The following is a 26,943-nucleotide window of genomic DNA, read 5'->3' on the forward strand; positions in this document are numbered from 1 at the left end:
AGAGAGAGAGAGAGAGAGAGAGAGAGAGAGAGAGAGAGAGAGAGAGAATGTTAAAGAGAATCACTATACACTGTGCAGATGGAAACTCCCTCCATGTAGCCATGGTTTCAGGAGATTTGAAGGGCAGGCATACGAGCTCCACTGGGTCTTCTGCTCCACTGGGTCTTCTGCTCCAGTGCTCAAAAGACTGAATCAATATGCAAGCCAGGGCTGTGATCTAATCTGCAGAATGTGTTGCTCTCCTGGACTTGCTGGTTTGGGGTAGAATTCAATTCCTAACAGTTGCAGAATGATAAGCCCTTAGATCTGCAAGGCTGTCCTATACTCTCTGGTATAACACGTTCTCCCATTACACCTGCACAATCTTTATAAGAGACTCAGGTAGCACAGCAGGGGAGTGGCACCCTACCACAGTCACTAGTATCACTGGTACTCAGAGGGAAGGGAGTATTCAAGGCATGTGGCACCAAGACCAATCTTAGGGCCACCTTACTATTCCATATACTACCAGTAGCATGTTTCAGTATCATTTTTGAGTTTGACTCCCACTCAGCTCTTAAAGCTTCTGCTTCATATACTTTTATAATATTATCCTGGTACTGAGGTTTCAACAATGTAAGTTTTGAAAGTGTATTTACCTTTAATAAAAATAAGAAATCTACTAAGTGTAATATCCATCCAGAAAACTACTTTAAGATTTCAAAACCATATTCACTTTGGATTAACACATTTTTTAAAACCTGTAGTTAAAAATAAAAAGATGGGGTTCTCTTGTCTTTGTTTAAATGGGGCAATGATCACTGCAACTGAAAGGTGACATGTTTCACTGACAAGGGAAAACAGAGGAAGTGAACATGCTTCAGTTTTCTAAAGCCGCAGTGTGAGCAAGCAGGCAGGCCTCCTATCAAAGCAGATAAATAGCTCTCGCACTGCTATGTGTTTCAAGTCATGAGGTAGCATGTGTCGTTGCTAGAGACAGCTAAAATGAGCAAGTCTGACTGTTTTGAGGGTTCTTATGGTGGCAGGGTTAAATTTTCTAGATGATTCATATATTTGATAAGTGATAAGGATATTTTGTACTTTTTAATTCAAACATGTTTAGATTTATTTTTTATTTATTCCGATTATTTTGCCTACAGGTATATCTGCGCACCATGTGTCTGCCTCGTACCTGCAGAGACTAAAAATGGGCATCTGATCCCCTGGACTTATTGTTACAGGCAGTTGTTACAGGCTCAATGCCTCTGCAAGAGAATCAAATGATCCATCTCCTTTCTGCCCCTTATTGATCAATAAATACATCCAAGTACTTATCCATTTTGACAGCAGAACCAACCAGATATAATTTATTAAAATAAGTTCATTACAATGTTACCTGTTTTTAAATGTTGTAAATATATTCAAAACTGTTCCAGTGTTGTAATATTGTGAACATTGTCTTAGGAAATTACAAAGTACAATAACTGTGTTGGCAAAACTATGAAATAGCTTCATTCATCTTTCAAATATAAAAATATATTGTTTTATGCAACACTGAGCAGTTTTAAGGCCAGAACACTTCAAAGAGAGTTGGAGGTACACATACTTTGGAAACTGTTTGTTAAGAATATTAACATAAATAAATATTAAAACTGTTCATATTGTTCAAACCAAGCCAAACATACTAATTTATATCTTTTTAAACAGTGTTCTCAGGGAATTTTCTTCAGAAGTCACACCATTTTTCAAGTATGAAGAACAAATGTGCTCGGTGACCATGGAAACATAAACATGCATTTATAGTATTGTACAGGATTTGGACTTTCCCTCCATATTTGGTGTTGTCGTATCCTGAAGATTTTGACCCATGTGGTTCTGGTTGGCATCTTTCTTATCACTTTGTAAGTCTATTTGATCTCCTATTGGCTTTATCTCTGGGAGTGGATCATTAGTATTCTGCATCAGTTTCTGACCTGTCAATGACATCCGATTAAAGAAGGAAATCTAGCAAAAACACACAAACAAAAAGATTTCATTTCAGTAAGTAAAATATTCAGAAAGTATGCAGGGACGTAATGTTTTAACAGGCATGGGCACAAATTAAATCACATTTTGGTGTACATATATGTACAACAATGTGTCCTTACCATCCTAACAGATTTTTATCCCCTTTATAAGAACGTGGTCATAACTAAAGTAAGACTAGCTTTCAGCAATACCTTTATCATCATGGTTCTTCACAGGTGAAAATTAAGTTTTCATTTCTTTGTCTTGTAAGAGGAACAAATGAAAACTGGAAAATCACTCACTTATTGTCACCATTTAAATGTAAGCGGACTGGGTCATTTGGGGGAGACTTTTTCTGGTATCACTAGCGTACCTCAACTACAGATCATTTCTGTCATGACACTCTAGAAAAGGAAGACATACCTCAAAATCGTGAGATCAGAAATTCTGGAAAAAAAATGCTCCAGTTGGCAAATGAAGGCCATGCAGAGCTTGTGGGTCTGAGTCAGTAATGGGGAAATGGAGGGGCTGTGCTGAGAGACCAGCAATGTGGACGTTCAGGATAGATGACAGATGGAAGGAGCTGGGATCCCAGGATAGATGACAGATGGAAGGAGCTGGGATTCCCTAGCACACTCTGAAGAGAGCTGAAGAACGAAGGATGGCTAATGAGGAGCAATGAGTGAGAGTCAGGCAGATGTGGCAAGGCATTCCTGAGGACTGAGGTTTGTAAGGACAAAACTGGAAGAAGAAAGCAGCTCGGAAGTCAGGGAAGGAAAACGTACTAGGAAGAGTATGGCCAGCAGGGCCATGTACAGGAGGCAGCAGCTAAGATCATCAGCTTACAACAAAGGTCTCATCTGACTTAAGACCTTTGAAGACTTATCCAGGGAGAAATTAGTGTCTTTCAATGAGCTATTGTACAAGAAATGCTTCTGATGAGATGTCAGAAGCAGGAAAAACACAGGAAATGAAAAGTTCATGAGGATGTGGCTGTTTCAGAAGTCAAAATGAGGCCAACAACAGCAACTCCTCTTTATCCATAAGATAGAAGCAACATAACCTATAAAGACTTCTAGCTAAAGAGTTTATGGATTAAAATGGAAGCAATCCTTGACTTGTGACACTGGAGGGTACACATCTTGAAAACCTGCTCCACTATAGAACAACAAGCCCCTCCTCATTAAGTTAGAAGTGTAACTTTCTAATATGCAGGTAATTTCTCAAGAATGTAAAGCTAGTCCCTGTGTGAGGAAGCAACATGCTTCAGGGATGATCACCAAAACAGCATGCGCATACCTTGTAACCTAAATCCTGTGGCTTTAAGAAATATGAGTTCACAAACTGTAGGGAACTGGACTGAGTCAACCCATACATAAATAACGTGGGGCTCCTTGAAGGACTGTGTGCTCTCTGTAAGTCCATACATAAATAATATCAGGCGACAACTAAATAGCATGTGCCATTTGAGGTTTTTTTTTTTTTTTTTTTTTTTGGTTTTTTCGAACCGGGTTTCTCTGTGTAGTCCTGGCTGTCCTGGAACTCACTCTGTAGACCAGGCTGGCCTCGAACTCAGAAATCTGCCTGCCCCTGCCTCCCAAGTGCTGGGATTAAAGGCGTGCACCACCACCGCCCGGCTTGAGCTTTTAATAAAGAAGAAACATGCTGTTGAGGGAACTTTGAAGTTCATATGACCAGTGTGGACAGGCAATCCTTACAAGAGACATTGACCAGAAGCCATTTCAGATCTAACAGGGAGACCAATAACCATTTTCTGTGGATGGACTGATGCTTACCTAGGATTAAGAGGGGGAGTTACAAGCAAATGTCCTGGTTGAACATGAATTTAATCCAAAATTTAAAACATAGACAGAAAGAAAGCGCTATTACTAGTAAGTGAGCCAAGGCAACTTATAGATTAGTAAAAAGACAGAAAGTAAGTATGGTTAAGTTATTTAAAGCAGAAACCATTATACCGACTTTAAAATAATAGAAGTTCACTTAAAATGCAAGGGGAAAAAGGCTGGAAAGATGGGTAGTGAACGTTTATTGCTCTTGCAGAGAACCCAAGTTTGGTTCTCAGGAACCATATGGCAGCCAACAGTCTACAAGTCCAGTTCCAGGGTTGGTGATACCATGTTGTGGTGCCTGTACACAATTGGTGAACACACCACATACATGCAAATGCATAAAAGAAAAAGAAAGCAATCTTTAAAAGAAATGGGACTGGACAGATGGCTCAGTAGTTCAGAATCCATGTTGTTTCTTCAGAGGGCCTGAGTTCAGTCCCCAGCACCCACCTGTTGGCTCATGATACCATGGTAATTCCAGTTCCAGGGCGCTGTGCCCTCTTCTAGCCTCCATGAGCATTGCATGCATGTGATGCCGGTTAAACATTCACACACAGAAAATAAAAATAAAGCTTTTTTAAATGCAAAAAAAATCCATTGAAATTCAAACTCAATAGGTATGATAAAAAGCAGAACAGTTTCAGCAAAAGGGATAATATAAGATCAATAAAAACCTGGAAATTGCCCAAAAATATCAAGGGACATAGGGAATACTAAACTGACACTAAAAACATGAACAACAGAAACAAAATATGTCATAATCTAAAACAGAGATACAATGTTTAAATACATAATAGATAACAAATTTTAAAAATATAAATTGAATGACTTCTCAGATTCAAGGGTCATATGTTTCAACTAAGTTTAAATTAGAAATACAAATTTAAAAATAAAGCACATAAAAATGACAAATCTCTCAACAAGTATATGAAAGCAATGTTTGTTTTACAATGCTGGGGAGGGAACCCAGAGTTTCAAGCACACTAGGCAACTGGTCTACCGAGTAAACCTCTAGTCTATTTCTAAAGTAATATTCTTAAGAGCAACAACGAGAACAGATACACTACTAGCCAAGTAGCTAAACTATTTATCAGAGAAAAACTCTGATTAAATAGAAACGTATTCAAGTGTATTCAAGCCAACTGAAATGCAAGGTGTGAACCACCAAGAGACACCCATGAAAAGAATTTGCATAGGATTTCTTTGGGGGAGAATAAGAACCCAGAAAGGACATCTGAACAGTAAAAAGTAATAGCAAGCAGAGCAATGGTATCAAAAACCAGTGACACCTTGGTTCATGACATTACTAAAACTAAACAATGGGTACAGGAAGTTGTAAAATGGGAAAGAAGGGATAGCAAAGCAGAACTTTTTATTTTTTTTTCAAGACAGGGTTTCTCTGTGTAGCCCTGGCTGTCTTGGAACTCTCTCTGTAGAACAGACTGGCCTTGAACTCAGAAATCCNCCTGCCTCTGCCTTCCGAGTGCTGGGATTAAAGGCATATGCCACCACCACCTGGCAGCAAAGCAGAACTTTAAGATTCTATGATTATTTGAGAAAAAGATATAAGAACAATGATCAGTTCCAGACATTAGGTATGCACATAAAACATTCAAAGTCAAAATCCAGCTGTCTAGGATATTTACAATGCACCTATTTAAAGTACATGTTAAAAATAAGGAGTTTAGTATCTCTACCAGGCAAATGATAACAGAAGAAAGCTAGCTTATTAAAAACATGAACCACCACCTTAAGCCTTTAATTTACTTTGGGGCTATACAGTTACTAGAAGGGACTAGCATGGGAAAAGGAGAATGTAGATTCAATACTTTGGTCTTAACACCAAAAGGAAAAGTCACTTCACTTACTTTTTTAGCTTTCCTTATGTCTTTACTTGTTGGGTCATTACCTCCCAGAATTTCTGAAGAGCTGCTCTTTACACGATCATACATGTGCCCTACAAATGGATATATGTCAAAATATTATTCTAACCAAAGAGAAAGAAATTCTCCATGCTTTCAGGGAAACTATCACCTCCGAGTTGTAGGCTAATGCAGAAAGAGCTCACTACTGGACAAGTAGGTAATGTCATACCACACAGTTCTTGAAAAATGTAATCAGTTATGTTAAGATGACTGGATGATTTAACAATGCAAAAGTATTTGGATTATGACTATCCAAATATTTCCTATTATGAAAAGTAAGCAGGAAATGCAATAGAAGACACATGAAAACAAATTATTTTAAAAGATTTCTCTTTCTCTCTTCTCTCATCTCCCTTCATCGCTCTCCTCTGTCTCTGTGTCTCTGTCTCTGTCTGTCTGTCTGTCTGTCTGTCTGTCTGTGTGTGTGTGTGTGTGTGTGTGTGTGTGTGTGTGTGTGTGTGTGTGTGTGTGTGTGTAGGCCAGAGGGCAATGATGGATGTTTTCCTTTATAGTCTCCACCTTAGGTTTTGAGACAGGATTTCCCATTGAACCTGGAGTCCACTGACTGGGCAATGTTATTCGGCAGAGAGTTTAAAAGCCCCTCTGTACCTGCTTCCCCAGCACTAGGAACACTGGAGTATGCTGGGAACACAGATTCAGGTCTTCATGATTCCATGGCAGGGCCATTTTCCTGGCCCCTACATCACGTACAACTGCTCACCATTTATGTGGAAGTTACAAGGGCAAAATAATCAAGGAAACTATTTCTTCTTCTGTTTAGTTAGTACCAGTCAGATATCCAGTCCAATGAAGAGTTTATTTATTTCTGAGGTACTGGGGACCAAACCCAGAGTCTTGACTATGTTAGGCATGTGTTCTTCCACTGGGCTACATCCCAAGCCCATGAACAGTTGTTTTGTTTTTTTTCCCTAATGAAAACACAGTAGAACGTGTATATAGACTGATGATGGAAAGACATAATGGGCTTACAGCACAAGCACAGCTCATTGCATCTAAAAGTGCACTCACAGTCTCCTGTATTGTGTGGCACCTGCTGTTACACTAACACACTTAGGATACTTTTTTCATTGCCTGCAGTGATATTAGAGACACAAGTGAAGGTCCTGGAGGAAATAACGAGGCTCCAGGATAGTTTTCCTCCAGGACCTTTAATCATATTAACTTGTGCCAAGAAGACCCTAGTATTTGATAAGGATTAAGTTGGGATTTGAGGCAAAGGTCCAAGATAGTACTGGTTGGGTAGAAGGGAAGAAGAGGTAGATTTAGTCCTAAATCCTTGACCAGTGACACATAAACATCCATGGCTAATAAGTGTAGAGTGCATTTGAAGAAGCTGAGAAGGTAAAAGTGAACATAGATAAGCCAATTTAAAGGGTCGTGTGAAAATAAACCTGAGAATCTCACCCCTTATGATCTTGTGAGCTACTGCTCTCATTCTGTGTATATTGTGGCCTATTTAAGACAATGGCAGTTTCTCTCTACGTGTTCACTCAAATGCCCTGGCCCAGCAAGACTATCCCTGTGTACTTCTACCATAAGCCTGGCACATACCATTTCTCCTCCACTCCATTTCACATGACTAGCTCATGGATCTCCCTAGTTCAAGGTTTTCCAGGAATATAGAAAACAAATATAATATAGGAACACCATTTTTGTCCACATCATATATCTGATTGATGATAAAATAATGATTCTTAAGCAGGTTGCGGGGCTGGAAAGATGGGCCAGCAGTTAAGAGTATAAATTGCTTGGGATTCAGACTCAGCTCTCTCCATCCACAACAAACAACTTACAACTCATTTGAAACTCTGGGTCAACGGGATTTACAGTGTTCTCTCCTGAACTCATATGCACATACCAACACAGACACAGACATATACATAATTAAAAATAAACTCAATTTAAAATACCATTTTGAAATCAAATGAGCTTATACCTTTTGGATTTTCATTGTACTCACGAAGGGTCCGTTGCAGAAGGCTGGCACTGTCTTCCTATAACCAATAAAGAAACAGTATGGTAAAACACAAACAAAAAGGAACTTTCTTCCCATATTTGTGCTGTTAGAAAACCTAGTTTTGGTTTCAAAACTTGGCTCTAGAGCCTGCATCTAATTAATGACACAGGCAAGTGATAATTCACTTTGCTGGGCTTCTGTGCTATAGGAAACCTCAGATGTTCAGTGATTGCTAATGTCCTCAGTGACCATAAACCAGGCAGAGTGGCACATCCCTGTAAGTCCAGGAAGCAGAAGCAGGTAGTTTCCATGACTCAGGGCCCAGAGTGGTCTACATAACAAGTTTGATGATGGCAAGGTCTATATAGCGAGACCTTGTCTTTTAAAAATACAATGAGCACAAGTTGTATGAACATGTGAAAACTATATAATTCCACCATCTATAAGATGACTGAGGAATGGCAAACAATCTCTCTCAAAAATTTATAACAGGAAATGGGTATTTAATGTTTTCTGTGTTAAAACATTTTACTGTGTTAAAACACTTTACTGGGGCACCAAAACCTGGAGTTAATAAAATTTTTCACAAACAGGATTTTTTTTTCTCTAAGAAAACAGTAATTGCCAGAACAATTTTTTTCCTCAGTGAAAACAGTCTTGAGAAAAACAGAAACCAAGAAAACCTGACCTCTACATGACAATCATCTCTTTAAAATGACAAGCACATAGTTTGAACGTATCCTTAATACTGGGACTATACATTCAAATATAAGGTCAGCTATGTTTTGGTAGTTGTTTATGTTTGGAGAAAGAATCAATTTCAAAACTAGAGTCTTTTCTAGAGCAGGCATGAGGATATTTCATTAGCTAGACACCATGTCTATCTCAGTGTTTTGTGCAAGTGTTCTGGAAGGTGAAAATGAGCACAAACCCATTCCATTTGGGATACAGCATCTTGTCTGCATCCATGACAAACATACATTAGGAACTCAAATAGTGCTGTGGCTGTATGCATTTACATGTATGTATGTGTGAATATATGCACATAACACACATCATTTCTGTCACTAGTACTAGGTTTCCACTGTTTAATCTTAAGCATTCCAGCTTTCTGGTTCATTTCCCAAGATTATACTACCTGGAGTCATTTTCACTCATATAGGAATAAAATACTACCAAGCATTGTGGAAAGTGCGCTAGATACAAGGCTTAATTCCTAGACTGGACCAAAATCCTTTCACCTTATGATAAAGTGATACATAGATGTATCTGCTCTCATAGGAAGCTACAATACACCCTCCCCTTTTTCTCAGGTGCCACCTCAGGACATAACCTTGTAGTCATACCTCTTTAAGGACTTCAGCTAGCTTCTCATCAGCAATATCAATAGTTTCTGAGCCTTCTGTTTCAGGTATACTTCCTTCTTCTACAATCTCTTTCTTTCCTTCCTTCCTTTCTTCTTCTACAGTGTCTTCTACATTCAGGATACTAATTTTCTCATCCATGTCCCCTTCTTCTGGTTTCACAATTTCTGAAAGTTGAGGAGCCTATGACAAGTGATCACAAAAGATTTTCTCTTTTTAATGAACAGATGTGTTCTTTTAAAAAATTCAATAGGTATAAGTTGCTCTCAATGAACATGTACATTATAAAAACCATATTTAAAAGCTAAAGACATAAAATACTTTAGAGCCTATGTTGAACATGAAGATACTGCATCAGTAAGGACTTCATGTCTATTGTTCTATGTATGTCTGGTGCTGCGTGGCCATGCCTAGTGTTCCTAACAATCAGTTAGTACATTTTCTTGGCTTTCTCCAAAGAGTGATCTTAAGCTTGAAAGAAAGTAAGAAGTTTCTTCCTTATTATATTATGGTAATATAATTATACCTATGTATTATGCTCATTTTTAAAAACATAGTTTCTTCCTTATTATAGCATGGTAATATAATTATACCTATGTATTATGCTCATTTTTTAAAACATAGGGATTTAGAGTTCTCCCGCAAACTTTACAATTCATTTACAAGAGAAAGTATAATTATTTATAACTCAGAAGAAAGATAAAGAACACAATGCTATTAAATATGGTATTTTTTTTTAACTAAAAGACATTAACTGTAGCACTTTGAAACTTAAGCACATTTAAAATCATGAAAATACATCTGGACAACTACTATGAACCACAGAAAACACTTACCTTTAAAACTGAGATAATTTAGGAGATATTGGCAGAATACTGGCATTTTATAAAAAGAAAGGTAAAGTTTCAGTACACTCTTAAAACGATAGTCTGGAATGTTCATTCTGTAAATGTCCCGTGCTAAGACTATGGTGAAGAAGTGAATGGGCCTGACAAATCCAACTGGACCATCATTTCATTGGTCACACACCACAGTGAGCTATGGTCTTTCGTTTGGCTCAACACATTTGGGGTAGAATTGTCCCTCTGAGAGTCAAAGAGTAACTAACAAGAATCCCAATAGCAGATAGGAAAAGCCCTCCTTTGAGTTGTTGGTGCCCAAGGGACGCCCAGAGGTAGAAGGGTTAAGACCCCATTGCTGAAAACACTATGCACTTCAGAAACAAGGCATAGAGTCCTCAGCAATGGAACCGACTTGAACGTCCCCTCCATGAGGTTGAGCTTCCATGGTACCAGAAAGCACCATACAAGCTTCCAATATAGGGAAACTAATACTCCTACCCAGGTATGATGCCTATGAACCACAATGATCAGCATGGCACCACACCCCAAGGGTGCTATAGTGGCATGCATACCTTGGCAGTAAGTAATAGCTTTCTAATAGGACTTGAGACCTGTTCAACAGGGGGGAAACAATGCCTGGTACTGAACTCTTAGTTAACTACTCAGTGCTAGTGAAGTCATGCACACTGGAGAATAACCACTACTTTACTAAACTAGGATAATAACTAATAACAATATAGACATTTGTCTTTATACCCACAGATACGTGTAGTCCTCACCATTTATCAAGTAAACTTCCTTTTGGAACAAATGGAGACCATTACAAAAAAAATATATAACCAATCAAAATCAAGGGTTGTGGAGTCCAGTCCCAACTGACACACCTGTAATAAACTCTCGCACCTAAGGCTCAGGGAACATTTTGGAAAGGGAGATTAAAACGCCCTAAGAGACAAAAGGATCAGGGAGGTTGCTTTGAGACTGTATCTCTTAGTAGTGTGAGAAGTGACACCCAAAGTCTCATCAACATGACAGCCTAAACATGAGCTAGGCAAAGACACCAATAGATATGCCAAAGAGGGCAGGGAAAAGCTTCAAGTATTTAATATGATGTATTCTCACCACAAGTATCAGTAACATCTCATTGTTGCTATACACAGTACTTCAGTGAGCCAAATCAAATATTTATTTTGATCAGCTATTTTTTACTCAGTTGAACTATAGGGCTTTGTTTTAAAAATAATTTGGCGTGCTTTATTATAATATTTTATTTGAAAGCAAGCCATATATATATATATATATATATATATATATATATATATATATATATAATGTATATATATTATATATATAAAACTTTTAGTGTTAATAGCACAGAGAAATTTATCACACATACACACAAACATACACACACACATTGTGTTCATGTTTAAATACTGACAAATAATTTCAATGAAAAGAAATCATTTGCGCAGAAAGCAAAAATATAGTCTAGAGGCCAGAGTAGGCCTACAAGCTACCAGTTTGATCTCTGCATTCTTATCTTCTTGTGACACCACTTCATTTAAAGTCTTCCTCCTTTCTATGCATGATTCCCTATTTCATTCCTAGCCCTTTACTATAACTATTGTATACATTCCAGTTTGAGAAGCAAGACTACAAACGTAAATGCAATATTCAGGGAACTGTACACTGGGGTGGTAGGCATTTTTGTTCTCAGTTTTACATTTATTCTACACCATTCTCATTGTTTCTCTGTGGACAATCTACTTCCCTTTTGTAGCCATACATTTTAGGCTAACCCTATGCATGGGATCAATTTATCTGTGCTTTAAATGCTAAACTTAAAGCTCTTTCCCAGCATCTGCAAGGGTAATCAGTGGAGGGCTGGGGTCTGAGTTCAGGATTGTTGGACTACAGGGACTCTGGTCTTCCCCAAGATCATAAGAGCCATGTTTCCCCTACACACTGATGGTTCAAACATTGCAGATTATTCTATTTCCAAAATTCCCAACAAGAACATCCTGGTCTGGTGTGTCACTGTTTGTATAAACTGCAAATTCACTCAGCAAGTTTTATCCAAAGAATGATAACTTTCAGAGTGTAAAATGTAGTTCAGATTCTGGTTTTGCGCAAGGCAGACTCCTTGGCGCTGCTGCTGTTTTCACTGTCAGGGTCAGCTCCGGGCTTCCATCAGCCCACTCACAAGATGCTCCTTTGCTGCCATCAATTCTTCCTCCTTGAAACCCCTTCTTTGCTTGGGGAGCATTTTTTCCTTTCCTAGAATATAACCCCTAATATTTTCTCTAAGTTTTGTTCCTCAACTTTGTTACTATTCTCTAACCCAGTGGTTCTCAGCCTTCCTAATGCTGAGACCTTGAACATAGTTCCTTCTGTTGTGCTGCCCTCCCAGACATAAAATTGCTTCGTTGCTATTTCATAACCACAATTTTGCTACTGTTGTGAATCATAATGTAAATATGTGATATACAGGAAAAATATGCGAAAGGGTTAGGACCCACAAGTTGAGAACCACCATATCTCACTCCCTGATGTCTCCCCTGATCCTGTCTGAAAAGCTCTATTCACAGGAGGGATGCTTTCACTAGATCCAGCTAAGTACGAGGACATGTTACTGATCCCCAGTGACCTCTACTGAGCTCCAGACACATAAGCTGGTCCCCACAGTGAAAATCTTCTGGAAACCACTGGCAGCAAATATGGAACAGTCTCCCTGGACTGACTGCTCCTATGCCCTTATTTGCAGTCACTGTGAACAGCACTGTTTCCACTCAGTTTTGTAGGCTAGAAGAAAGGTGTCACTTTTCTCTTCCCTCCCAACTACATGCAACTCCCTGATACATATCCCCATGTCTTCATCCCATGTCCAGTTCATTCTTGACCTGGTCTACTATAACTGGCTCCTCACTGCCATTCTTGACTTTATTCGTGCCTGCTTCAAATCATTCTTCATATGGCTACCAGAATAACCTTACAAAACCTCAAGTGTAGTCAATGTATTCTCTTTCCTGTAAACTCTTGTATGAGTATAGAAAGCCCTTTGCTGGTTAAGTTCTACTTAACAAGATTCATTTCAAAGTTTCCCTACTCACTAGTGGCAAGCTCATTTTCAACCTTTCCATATAGAAGCTGAAGTCACTCTGCTAACTCTGCTGCACTAATGGATTTCTGTTGGCTTATAGAGTCCTCTGAAACAAGGGGCCCTGTCTTATGTCTTGCCTATCTAAGACACACATTTTTTTCTTCTCTTTAATTAGTCTGTTTTTAAAAAGCAAGGTACACATATATTTTGGAGTTCAATTTTCATCTTAGTGCAGCTTTGGCTAAAGATACAGGAGTAGAAAAAACAGCACTGTTAAGTTATGCATATATTTAACAAGAAAAATGATTAAAAAAAGAAAAGAAATAGTCATGGCAGAAGTACATTGGGGTTTCCAAGTATTCTTTGGAGAAACATTTTTAGTCCTCCTGACAGTTAAGAAAGTGGAAAAGTGGGCCATGGGAGGTAGATTAATACCTGGCTTCCTTTTAAAGGTCCATCTGACTGGAGGAAGATCACTCATTTTGGGGGACCAGATACATAAATACTTGATTTAATAATATGTACCAGCTATTAAGCTATATGTTAGGAACTAATCATAACATAGAACATTGAATTTTCACAATGAAAAAGAATGAAGAAAAATATGACAATGCCTTCCCTTCCCGAAGCATTAGTTGGAGAGAGCACACACGCATGTAAACACATCTCTACAGTCCATCATTATCAATCAACACACACTTTAGCACTACTCACCTTGAGGGCTGCTGTTGACCAGCCAGAGATGCTCTGCAGAAATTCTTTGCAGCTTACCTGAAGGTCCCTTTCTGACAGAGTCCACATTAGGGAACTCAAGGGATTCTACAGGGTTAATGCCGCACATTTATCCCAGTAATGATCAGTAAACTAAAGCAAGTACTTGAGCAACTAGCAGATTTATCATGCCTGTAATCCCAGCACTGGAGAGGTAGCAACAGACGTCTCAGAAGTTCAAGGCCATCCTTGGCTACATAGTAAGCCTAGGTTATGAGAGACCCTGTCTCAGAAACAAACAAGGAGGGACTAGCTATTGAGATCTACATAACCAGCTCCCAAGTCAGGAGGGGCCAAGTGGTCTTATTCTTCACTTATGTTTCTAATTCTCTAACAAGATTTATACAAGTATAATAATAACTTCTACTTATGAAAGTTTGTGTTCTTTTATACCCTGTCTCAATGTATCACTAACCACCAACAAACTCCTAGCTATAAACTTTTGAGTGTATTGGGCCTGCCACAATGTGTGACTTACTAAGTGTTCGCTGAACACTGGGCAGAGGAAGCTAGCGTGCTTTGTTTAGGGCTAGTGCTCACTTCCATAGAACTGCTTGAAGACTAGGTGATTCTTGTGACTAAACTTAAGGCTCTGTCTTAAACTAAGGAATAGGGATAGCAGGAATTATAGTGTGATAAAGCTCTAACAACGCTGTTCCTACAGAATTCCTTAGGTCTCACATCCTAATTCTGTACATTTCTAGAAAAAAACAAAAACAAACAAACACACACCTGAATAGACATCTACAAAGCCAAAGAAGCTGGTGGGACTTCACAACAGCGTGAAAGCACAAGTTGTCAGTAGGGCCCTGGAGGCAAAACTATTCTTAAGTGATCACCTTTGGTACATACACCTTATCATACTGCTAATTCTACTCTACAAACAGTAAATGTGGTCGACTTGGCCAAGGGCTGCAGTGTCAAATCTGTGTAGGCCGTTATTCAGGGATACTACTGCTATCTCCGTAGCAGGTTCTAATTTACAGATTGCTCGAAGGAAATGCTACTTCATTTGATTCTTGTCTATCTCATGCTCCTTCTTAAAGAAAATCAGATGTATGGAGTTCAACCACACAACATTTACAATGAAGGTATGGAACAGGCTGAGAAAGAAAAGCAACTGAAAAAAAGGTAAAAATACACAACCAAAATAGCTACATTATATAGATCTAATCAAATGTGACTTTTAGAAATTTAGTATCTAATTTAGACAGTTTTTCTTCCAAAAACAATACTGAGTGCATACATTTAATCTTTATTTTACCTGAAACATTCTGATAAGCAACAGACAGAGAATTACAGAAGTCAGTGAAAATCCATTGAGGCTGCGTAACACACAATGAGAATGGAAGTTCTGATGGCAGAGTTAGTACAGAAATCCCTTGAGTTCAGAAATTTCAAATTACAGAAGACAGGAGACATTGAAATGATCACTTTTAAGAGCAGACAAATGAGAGTAGATACTTAATTTTATTTTTTGAAACATTTGAACGTCTATGAGTCCTATTTTATGTTTTTCACCTACTTAGTTCCTAAGCTATTCTGTCATGTGCCTAGGCAGCAATCAAATCTTTAAGTCTCTAAGATCTGAACATAGCTGTCACATTATAGATTTCTATCAAAGGGTACAAAAAAGGCAAAGGGACAAATGTCATTTTTTAAAATATGAATTTTCTACCTTAGTTTTAAATTATCATCACTTCTTACAAAAAATATTTTTGGTCATAGAGATGGAAAAGGGGTACTAAAATATTTATTAAAAAACCAGAAGTTTTGATAGCCCTTAAATATCTGTACTTTTTAAAACAGACTGGAAAAAAATATACATATATAACTTATAGTAGGCTTCTAATATACAAACCTGACATTAATGAGGAATATACAATGTTAATTATAGCAAAATGCCTTTTAATAATATTTTTTAGTTATGGATTAGTAATTTGGGGACAGAACGCAAGATATGAGTTTAGGAGGAATCAAGACTTAACACTGTCTCCTGTTGCCTTTGACACCTTAGGACAAATGTCATCAGTTGTCTGTTTTTCAACCACATGTAAAAGTACTATAGTAATGGATAAGATTAATAAAATGTAATGACTATACCTATTATGCATAAGGCATGCAAATGACTTCCCTGGTCATAATCAGGTCAAATTGAGTCTGTTACTTCAATTCCAAATAAAGTGGTAAAACATCATTCCAGAACCATTTGGAACCTGGGAGCCCACTCTCTAAAAGTTGTTTGGACTCCATTGGCATTTTAGGTGGCTCTTCTTTCCCTAGGTTAGTAATGGGCTTTTCTGAGAATGTGCCATGTCTGCCATATTTCATAGACCCATTTATTTTACTCACTTTTGGGGATTGTTTTCTGTCTTCACGACTTTCATTAACAGCAATTTTTCTAATTGCCTTCTTGTATGCCCCCTTTTCCCTGTCATATATTTTGTCTTCCTCTACATCATTATCACAACTTCCATGTTCTTCCCTTTCTCTTTCCTCCACCTCTTGTCCCTCTTCCTCCTCATCTTCTCCCTTTGTACCATCTCCTTTCTTCTTTTCTAGCTCCTCTCCCTCCTCTTCTAGCGCCTCTCCTTCATCATCTCCCCCATCTGCTTCCTCTCCCTCCCCTTCTTCCTCTTCCTCCCCCTCTTCCTCTCCCTCTCCTTCTTCGTCCCCCTCCCCTTCTTCGTCTCCCTCCCCCTCTTCCTCTCCCTCCCCTTCTTCNTCNCCCTCCCCNTCTNCNTCTCCCTCCCCCTCTNCCTCTCCCTCCCCTTCTTCCTCTCCCTCCCCCTCCCCCTCTTCCTCTCCCTCCCCTTCTTCCTCTCCCTCCCCTTCTTCCTCTTCCTCCCCTTCTTCATCTCCTTCCTCTTCTTCCTCTCCCTCCCCCTCTTTCTCTCCCTCCCACTCTTGCTCTCCCTCCTCCCCTTCCTCTTCTTCTCCTTCCCCCTCTTCCTCTCCCCCTTCTCCCTCTCCTTCCCCCTCTTCCTCTTCACCTTCCTCTATTTCCTCCTCCTGTTCTTGTTCCTCTCCTTCCTTCCACCCTTCTCTCTCATCTTCTTGCCTTCCCTTCCCCTCCCTTCTCCCTTCCTTCTCTTGCCTATCTCCTTCATCCTCCCTACTTTGATCCTCTGATGTGCCTTCTTCCTTTCCTCCTTCCTCTTCTTCCCCCTCTTCTGGCTCTTCTTCCTCCCCTTCCTCTTCTTCACTTCCTTCATCTCCTGCTTCCATTTCTTGATTTCTTTTCTCTTGGTTTCCTTCACCCCTCTTCATTTTGTCTCCTCTTTCACTCCCTTTCTCCCATCCTTCATCCTCTTCTCCCGCCTTCATACCCAGGATGCACCTTGCTCTTTTGCCCTTACTTTTCTTCCTTTCTTGTTTTTCCTGTGCCCTTTGTAACTGCTCTGCTCCTAAACTCACCTTCTCACCAATTTGATCCCCGTCACCCTCAGATCCATCCTCTCTCTCCCTGCCTGACTCTCTCTCACTTTCACTCACCTCTTTTTCTGTAATGACATCTGATGGAGCTTCTGCTTTTGCCTCCTTTCTGTCTCCTTCCAATTCCATATTTTCCTTTTGTGCCTGTACTACATCCTCCACTACTACATTTCCTTCTGAATCCTCTGGTCCTTCCTGCTCCTCTGGGATCCCTGACAAGTAATCATGCTTAAGATCGTACTTTGGGAGAAATCTGGTTGCTCTGAGTACATTCTCAGTTTCTTGCTCAGTACAATTCTTGTACCATAAGAAGTGCTCAGTCTCCACTTCATCGTCATCTTTCTCTTTGCTACTATATTCTACTAGCTTGTGCTGCTCCAACTCCTCAGCACTGTCGTGCTCATTGTGCCTCTCACATTCCATGTAACTGTCTGGTTCTTCTACCAATTCTGGTTCACTGTCAAAGGTCATATTCTGCTCACTGCTTTTCCTTTCCTCAGCAATATCTTTATTGTCTTCACTGTCAGAATTTATGCTTTTATCTGGTAAGTCATCAAAAAATGAATCTGATGTTGAATTCTCTTCACTTTCTCTAATCGTGTTCACATCTGCCACTTCCATCATCTCAGTTTTCTTCTCAGAGACTATTTCTTCATCACTTTCCTTTCCTACTTGCTTGCTTTGTAAGCCCTTTCCGTCAGTGAAGACCTGCGGCTCCACCTGGTCTAGGCCATTACCCACTTCCTCATCTGATAATGCTCCCAGAATCTCGGGTGGTCGTATCATGAAGATCCCTTTTGCTAAATATTGTTTGTACACTGTCACTTCTTTTATTTTTGACATCTCTTCATATTCACAACTATCCTCATTTTCATTGCACGGTGTACTTTCCATCACTTTCTCAAATGTGTCTTGATTCTGTAAAGTTTTTGAAGTAACCATCATACTATTATTAGTTGACAAAGGCATCATAGTTATATAAATTACTGCAAAGATTTTAATCTACAAGCTCATGCAATGAAAGCTCATTAATTCAAACTTTACAAACTGGGAAACATGCTACATCTAGTGGTTCATTAGTATTTGCCAAATAAATTCTTAGAAACAGGTATTAGGAATTAATAAGCTAATATTCAAAAACAGTGTAACAATGCAAAATTTTTACTCATTAAAGTAGGCTGACAGTGTCTAATATAAAAGCAAGATTTAAAATATGGACAATACATCAGTTTTCTTAAAAAAGGATTTCCATTTCTACTGTTTCTAGAAACGTTTTAATTTTTAAGTTCTTTTTATAATCCTAAGGGAATCAGGCCCAGCTGCTAGAACTTATTTCTAAATGTATGTTCCTTTCTTTTCCAAGCAACTTAGCAAAACTCTGTGTAGCATCTACTAGAAACCAAGACCCTGCTTGAGGCAGAGGAGGCCACCAGGCAGGGAGTGCTCGCCCACGCTGAAAGGCATGCTGTTCCTCACTGTGCCTCTCACTTTTCGAGGGCTAGCTATGCATTTTTATAGTTAAGCAAGATCTTCCTGCATTTTGCAGGATCTGTCTTTAAGAATTTTTAAATAAACAAGGTAGCCAAGGCAGTAGGAAACAGAAATGACACAGTTCCCAAAGTCAGAGTCAACTGCTTTATCTTATTAACTGCCAAACACCTCTGATTTTTGTTTCATTGGCCTCGAAAGTCATTAAAAGCAAAAAGTCTGCTCAGCATGTCTTCATTTCTCTAAGGTTGGGAAAACCACAGATTGACTTTTTGCTACTAACACTGTTACTAAAATCTCTTTCTTACCTATTTATAGCCTCTCACTAGTTTCCAATTTCATTTTATCCTGTTTTATGCTAATCCTTCCTTATTACAAAATGATTATCAACTAGTGAACACTTAAAAAGACAAAGTGACTATTATCCAGAAAAGTCAGCATAGTGACTCAGGCAAAGTCATTCACAACCAAATCCTGCGGTCCATCCGGATAAATACTGACCTCTTCCCAAAGGAAGAGCCAAGATGACCATTGCTCAGTTGGAAAGAATCGTCATAGGGCAGGTAAGTAACTGGAAGAGCAAACTGTAGCAGTTAAATTCTATGAGGAAATAGCTACGAACAAAAGAAACCAAATAGGAATCATCTATATTGCAATCCTGTCCTTTAAATTTCAATATAAGTGACTGATTACCTTTTTGTCTTCTTTCTAAAATGTTTTCAAAGAAATAATTAAAACATTCTTACCCACAACAATAACAGTAATATAATAATAATGATAATAATAACAACAATAACAATAACAGCTATGTGTTATACCTGTTGTTTTTGAATTGGTGAAAAATCTAATAATCTCTCATTGGAACTCGTAGTCATCATATGTGTCTGAAATAAATAAGAATACATCTTCTAGATAAATGGAAAACTACAAATGAATAATGAATGTAAAGAAACCCAGGCATTAATGCAATCGATCCACACTGCCATACTAATGATATAAGGAGAGAAAAGCTACTTAGAACATCATGAATAGACTTAATATGCAAAATAGAGATTAAAGCAAGCCAGTGCCTCTCAATTTTTCCATATTAGAAGTAAGAGAGGAGCCTTTCCTAATTCTTTAAGAGGATGAAGAAAGGCAGATGGTGAAATGTGATATTGTAGTGATAGACTCTTAGAGATGGGTGGGGGAGGTTGCCCTAGGAGGGTAACAGGGAAAGACAAAATGCCCTGGTGAACTCCACTGGGCCAGACTCTGGAACTCAGGGATATGGAACTGCCTAGCAGGAGCTAACAGATTTCTGATTTCACTCTTTATAGGCCTAGATGTAAAAGGATAAAACCATTTCCCAATTCAAGAAAATACTATGTCTCATCATGGCATTCCCATGCATGCACAGTGTGTGCTTCAGCCACACACATCCTTCTACCACCTTCTCATGCCACTGCCCCTGCCCCCTAAAGAGTCCTCTTGCCACTTTCATGTCATCTTTCTCTTTTCAGTCAGGAGTCCATGCATGAGAGAAAACAATGAGCCATGTGTATTCCTGAGCCTATGAGCTTATATTTGGCTTCCTTTCAACTGTGGCACTAATTACTATTCACCACTCATCTTCAGAACTATAAGAAATTACACTCATGGGCTGGGGAAGACACACAGTCTAGATAGACAAGACTCTTAAAATCAGCACAGAAAGCTCTCTCTGAAGAATTTCTCCATATTTCCAAGATTATTCTCAGGTGCTGTAACTGGAGAGCCATCTTGTGAGGGTTTATTAAGATCAACAGCTCTAAGAATTAAAGCCTCCTATATTTTCCTATCTTTGCAACCATGTTGTGTAGCAATTTCCTTCCAATCAAAGCATTTCAGCTTGAAGAGAGGCTCATTAAGACTTAGGAAGGAACAAATAGCAAGCCTCAAGTAGTCAGTGAAACTCGTGAGATTCCCCCAGCCCCTCCTTCCAGGTTACATAAGCAGTAAGGACTACTGGTGAGAGGAGGCTCTCTGGCCTGCCGAGCTAGCTACCTGTAAGTTATCAAGGGGGTTCTAGAGAGGCAATTGTTGGGCAGCATCACACACACACTGAGATGGGATTTTCAGTCATAGCATTTTCATAGATAACCTTGGAGTCATCTATGCATGTGTACTTAACCCCTCACCCTCATTCCAGAGTGCCTCTCTCTTAGCTTGTTTGTTGCTGGTTGATTTTGAGGTGGGGCGCTCATTCTGTAGCCATTTTGTTTGAGAATTCACACTGTAGTCCAGGTTGGACTTGAACTTATGGTGGCCTAAGTAACCCTGTAAGTAACCCACAATAAACTCCCTGGGTCTCCAAGTGGGACATGGGCACTACTGTTACTTTAGTCTGTTGTTAGTTCCCTGTATGTAGTGAATACATGTTTGTTCATGCCTCCCCAGCAAAAGCTGCACAGCAGTCATCAGGCACTAGCTCAGTAGGCATTAGCCTAGAGTCAGGCTGGTCAGGAAGAAGACACACGGACACAATGCCCCCTGAGAATTCTCTGCGGTGGGGAAGAACACAATGTTGGGGTGAAAGGAAAGAAGCTTGAAAAGCAGAGTTGTGTAAGATTCTGCATGATGCCATTGGGTGACTACTGTACAGAGAGTGGGTTTACCAGACTAACAGTGTACACACATCAGGTCAAAAACTCATCACTGACAAATATTCTACAAGCACTTTATACTAGGAAGTTCAATTGCAACTGAAATCAACACTAACACACTGAGACCTCAAGTTATACCATAAGGATAGGTGTGCTTACTAAGGAGGATCTCACATAATAGTGTAAGACACAGCCACTCCAACAAATGTGTAGAACTCACTATAAAAATATATTGTGAAGGCTGTGGCCTTTAGGCCATCATAAGTTCAAGGCCAACCTGGACTACAGTGTGAATTCTCAAACAAAATGGCTACAGAATGAGAGCCCCACCTCAAAATCAACCAGCAACAAACAAGCTATGAGAGAGGCACTCAGTTTTATTTAAAGGCAAATCAATTAGAATAAGATAAAATTTATCAGCAGCAACTAAAGACTAGGGAGAATGGAATGATAATATATTTCATTGCATTAATAGAGAAAATAACTGCCAATCAAAATTACCACACCTAGTGTATTGGCTAGTTTCATGTCAACTTGACATAAGCTAAAGTCATATGAGAGAAGGGAACCCCAATTAAGGAAATGCCCCCATAAGATCAGACTATAAGCAAGCCTGTAGGGCATTTTCTCAATTAATAATTGATATGGGAGGGCCCAGCCCATTCTGGCTACTGATCCTGGGTTCTACAAGAAAAGCAGGCTGAACAGGTTGGGGAGCAAGCTAGTAACCAGTACCCCTTCATGGCCTCTGCATCAACTCCTGTCTCCAGGGTCCTGCCCTGCTTAAATTCCTGCCCTCATTGCTTTTGATGATGAGCTGATGTATAGAACTGTAAGTGAAATGTGAAGTAAAACCCCTTTCCTTCCTAAGTGCCAATACTGAAGCACTCACTTTTTTAATAAAAGGGGCTCTAACACAATAATAGTGGTGATTTCAGTAGTACATTCTTATCCAAGCAAACAATCAACACAGTAATGTTATTGATAAATTACACTATAGAATTTAACAAACATTTAACAGATGTGGATTTAACAAATATTTCAACAGATGTAGAACGTCCATTTCTTGACATCAGCATACAGAACTTATTCTAAAATAGACCATATACAAGGCCAAAGAAAACTATATAAAATTAAAACACTTTTTAATGTCTGATATCTTATTAGACCATATGGAGTAAAATAGAAAATAATAGAAATCAGTAGCAAGGAAACACATGAAAGCTAAATAATAGTTCTCAATGACTATCAAATCACAAAAAAAATTCAAGGGAGGGTGAAGGGAGTAGTATTGGCTTAGGACCCCAAGACCAAGTTCTCAGCACAAAGGAGATCTGTTTGCTTCAGAGAGACAAAGGACAAGGACTAAGAGAGAAAGACAGGAGGTAGAGGATGAGGGAGAAGAAGAAGGGAACAAGGGAGAAGGAGGAGGGGCATTTGTTGTGGAAGACAAAACACTGAGCCTGGATAGAGGTGACACATGTGGCACACAGGAAAAGTGCAGGTTTTAAAGGTACAAGGAGAAAGCTGTGTTAGGATGATTGATTGGGTAGGTAAATTAAGGTAGCCAAAGGGGGCTTTTGATTGCAGAGGAAAAAGCAGCTAAATAAGGGAATAGACCTTGGCTTTAGGAATGTAATCTAACAGTTTTTAGCAAGGCAGAGGGAATGGGGAGAAGGGCAAGGGTATGTTTGCCATGCTCAGACTGGCTAGAGTCCCTTCAGAGACTGTTAAGTGAAGGAGATGGGGGCTAGCAGAAAGGAACTAGAGTAGGGCGAGATGGTGAAAAGGAGGGTACACATGATCAAAGGTTGATTTACACAGGGATGGAAATGTCACAGTGAAATTCACTAATATTAACATGCACTATTAAATAGTAATGAAGTCAGCTTTTTACACATAAAAGAATATAAAGAGTATATATACACCAGTTCACAAGTAATTAAAATTCACATAACTCACATCTAAATAGCCAGGAAATAATTACCATATTTAAGATATCATTAGTTTCACCAAAGTTTTCTGAATCCACTGCTGAAGAATTTTCTGTCTCTGTGTCTTTGTTCATTTTATCTTCAAAATAATCTGAATGAGTCAAAGGGAAAAGTCAAATTCAGATCTTAACAGAAGTGAGAAAAGCAAATGAACCAAACTTCATTCTATAATGCACCATGGGGTGTAACCACAACCAAGGCGCTTTAGTCTTGTGGCTGGAGATGAATGGTAGTCATCCATAGTAGGAGCAGATTCTCAAAGCTCATCTTGAAAGTTAATTGCTTTGTTACCAAGTATGTAGCACCGATTTCATTCACAAGGACAAGCAAACACTATTCCTTCTGAATAAATACTTCTCAGCTTAGCTGTATCAAGTACTGCCAGCTAGCCTTAAGACAGCTCCAGTGACCCAAATGCCTATGGCATTCTTTCCTCGGGATACTTCTTCATGTGTAAGATATAGGGTTGAATTCCATGGATATGATCAAGCCAGTAAAATGGATAATACACAATAACTGTGACATCACTCTAATAATATATAGGTTGCTCTGACCAGTTACATTTTGAAAATTTTTAAGTAGCAATGAAAAACCAGTACAAGCACTTAGAATTTCTCAAAATATTAGTGATATCACAAAATATTATAAAGCAGAAAATTCCAAAACAATTAGCTCTACTTGAACCTTTGTTCATTTGTCACTATGCCCCTTTGATCACCTGACCATCTATGGGGCACTCCCTGAGGAAATTTCCATTGAAAATGTCAGTACATACTCAGTGCTCCCTTTTAAATCCTTTCAACTGAATGATGTATTTAAGGTATAAAACAGATGGTGTGTGTGTGTGTGTGTGTGTGTGTTCACGAAGAAGTAGTAATGTAACTGCTAATTCTTAATGAACTCATATTCTATAAAGGATGAAGAACATAGGATAGTGGGTAAAGAAAAAAACTCACATAGAGATATTGGGAATAAGCAAAGTTTTTACTTGCATAATACATGAAAGGATTAGGGAGGTAGAGAGATATAGGGCAAAAGGGAAAAGAGCAAAAAACTAATAAAGCGAAAAGATACAAGAAGGTAGCTTATGTTGAAGATTTCCCATGTATCAGAAGCAAATACTTTATCCTATGTTGGGCTAATCCCATGTTATGGTTTGTATTTGCTCAGCCTAGGAAGTGGCACTATTAGAAGGTGTGGCCTTGTTGGAATCGGTGTGTCTCTGTGGGTGTGGGATTTAAGACCCTCATCCTAGCTGCCTGGAAGCCAGTCATCTGCTAGCTGCCTTCAGATGAAGATGTAGAACTCTCAGCTCTGTCTGCACCTTATCTCTGCCTAGATGCTGCCATGCTCCCACCTTGATGATAATGGACTAAACCTCTGAACCTATAAGCCAGCCCCAAATATATGTTGCCCTTTACAAGACTTGTCTTGGTCATGGTGTCTGTTCACAGCAGTTAAACCCTGACTAATGCACCCCATGACAATGAGAAGAAAGCAGGCTTTGTTGACCTGTCTCAATTCCATCTGACTCTATAGCCCATGCTCTTTTCAGTAAGTCAAACTGAACCACTCATTTCGATTAATACCAAGGCACCAAGGCAATAGAGTTAACATCTGAGGATTTTGTGTGTGTGTGTGAAAGTTTCTTATATTTAGTAAGGACAAGGTCTGTAGGGCTGTCCTTAACATCTGAAACTTTCAAAAATATTATATTACTCTTAGTGTATATGTGTGTGTGTATATATATACGTGTGTGTGTGTGTGTGTGTGTGTGTGTGTGTGTGTGTGACAGAGAGAGATACAGACAGAGACAGAGACAGATACACAGATATACACAGAGACAGAGACATACGGGGGGAACAGCTAGAAAAGGTTATTTGATTCCCTGCTGCAGAAGACCTAAAAAGCAAGTGCTCTGAACTGCTTGCCTTTCTCACCATTTGACATTTTAGCATGGAAAGCAGTTACTTACAATATACAAAAGAACTGGGATGGCTGGGTTTCCTTACATTTTCACTTACAAAAATAAAATACCAGCTAGATTTGGCTCATGGGCCACAATTTGTTGTCTCCTAACTTAGATGAATAAGGATATGTTATTGAAAGATAAAACAAGAAGAGCAGATGAGACATATATGGGAAATTTTACACTTTCATAAAAATCAGGAATCGTCAACGGACAAAGAACAGATAGGCATGAAACTGTAAGACAGAAAGACTGATGTGGGAACTATGACAGAAGGAAAGAGTGTCACACAGACAATATAGGTTTGGAAAAGATAGTAGCTTATATAGACTGATAGGACCTTGCCTCCGGACTGACTGAGAAAATGTAAAGATGCCAAACCATGTCCATTTTGTCCTCTTACCTACCCACCCCCCTCCAAACACTTCTTCTCATTTTCCTACTGACATGTATCTTCCCTGCCACCACAGGCTGTTCTGCATGCCAACCTCTCAAGTGTACCTCTCCTGTACCACTGGCTCACCTCCGTTAGCTTCCACATGGTTTCCCACTAGCCTCACAGTTCCCTCTAGAGGCTAGCCCATAACCAAACAGGTGAAAGAATGAACTACAATCCTCTTCACTTCCTCATTCTCCAGTCAAGCCCCAACTCTTAACGCTCTGGCTCCTACCCAGGTCTTTCTGAAGAACTTCTCGTGTTGAGGGTGCTGGCATTCTCCACGATGCCATATACATTGGGAACTCATCAAGTTTTTTGGTTTGAGCTCTGAACAGTGGTATTTGGCATTCAAAATACCACTGTCTCAGATACTAATTTCCTGAGATCATTGTTACTCACTAATATTAGTCCTTCCAAATTCACCTTCTAAATGGCACATGTTCTTCCTACTTATAGTGTGACTTCCCTACAAGCCACAATGACCCAGAAGTGATTACCTTAAAGGGTCAACTGGACTGGAACATGTCAGGTAAAAACCCATTAGACCAAAGAAAAATATTCACTGCAAATACATCTCTTCTAACCTATAAAATGAATATTTTTCTTCCCATGCCTTTTTCCAACAACAAATACATGTGAATTCACCCCCACCACACACATCTTCTATTCATACGGTGGTTGCCTTTTCTTTTCCAAATCTTTGTCTTTATGTTCTTAGCCTGGAATATGTATATTCTGTCTCTTTGTGTGGCTGACTCTTTAAGTACTTTTCTTTTTTTATTAAATTTAGTCATAAAGGTTTAATTTAAACTTTAAATTTAATTCTTATTTACTCAAGCTACAAAAGTATAAAATTATATATCACTCCATATTGAAATCTCTTGAAGTGTGAAATAACTTTCCCAAACTATAAACTTGTCTTTTCTCTGTGCACACTGCTTGGCAGAATATGCTACTACTTTGAACATTTTTAAATAATATCCAATACATACAAAGAGCTCAGGAAGCTGGACTCCAGAAATTCAAATAACCCCATTAAAAAATGGGGTGCAGAGCTAAACAAAGAATTCTCAACTGAGGAATACCGAGTGGCTGAGAAACATCTGAAAAAATGTTCAACATCCTTAGTCATCAGGGAAATACAAATCAAAACAAACCTGAGATTCCATCTTACT

General features: G+C 39.0%; 1 protein-coding gene across 3 annotated transcripts in view; it reads right to left on the reverse strand.

Moving 5' to 3' along the window:
* Positions 1-1,317: 1,317 nt before the first annotated feature.
* The window catches only part of Rpgr (retinitis pigmentosa GTPase regulator), a 55,597-nt gene continuing 29,971 nt past the window's right edge, over positions 1,318-26,943 (reverse strand). Inside the window, exons 12-18 of one of the 3 annotated variants that reach the window (XM_021187625.2) lie at positions 23,354-23,451; positions 19,561-19,626; positions 17,315-18,172; positions 9,086-9,286; positions 7,719-7,776; positions 5,705-5,793; positions 1,365-1,983 (exon numbers count right to left, since the gene is read on the reverse strand). In XM_021187625.2, coding sequence (XP_021043284.1) covers positions 1,777-1,983; positions 5,705-5,793; positions 7,719-7,776; positions 9,086-9,286; positions 17,315-18,172; positions 19,561-19,626; positions 23,354-23,451 — 1,577 coding nt within the window. In that variant the 3' untranslated portion in view covers positions 1,365-1,776. Of the gene's footprint in view, positions 1,984-5,704; positions 5,794-7,718; positions 7,777-9,085; positions 9,287-17,314; positions 18,173-19,560; positions 19,627-23,353; positions 23,452-26,943 lie in introns of all 3 variants that reach the window. The other 2 variants (XM_021187626.1, XM_029534188.1) reach the window with 2 other exon arrangements.

Source organism: Mus pahari, chromosome X, assembly GCF_900095145.1.
Source record: "Mus pahari chromosome X, PAHARI_EIJ_v1.1, whole genome shotgun sequence".
NCBI classification, from domain to species: Eukaryota; Metazoa; Chordata; class Mammalia; order Rodentia; family Muridae; genus Mus; species Mus pahari.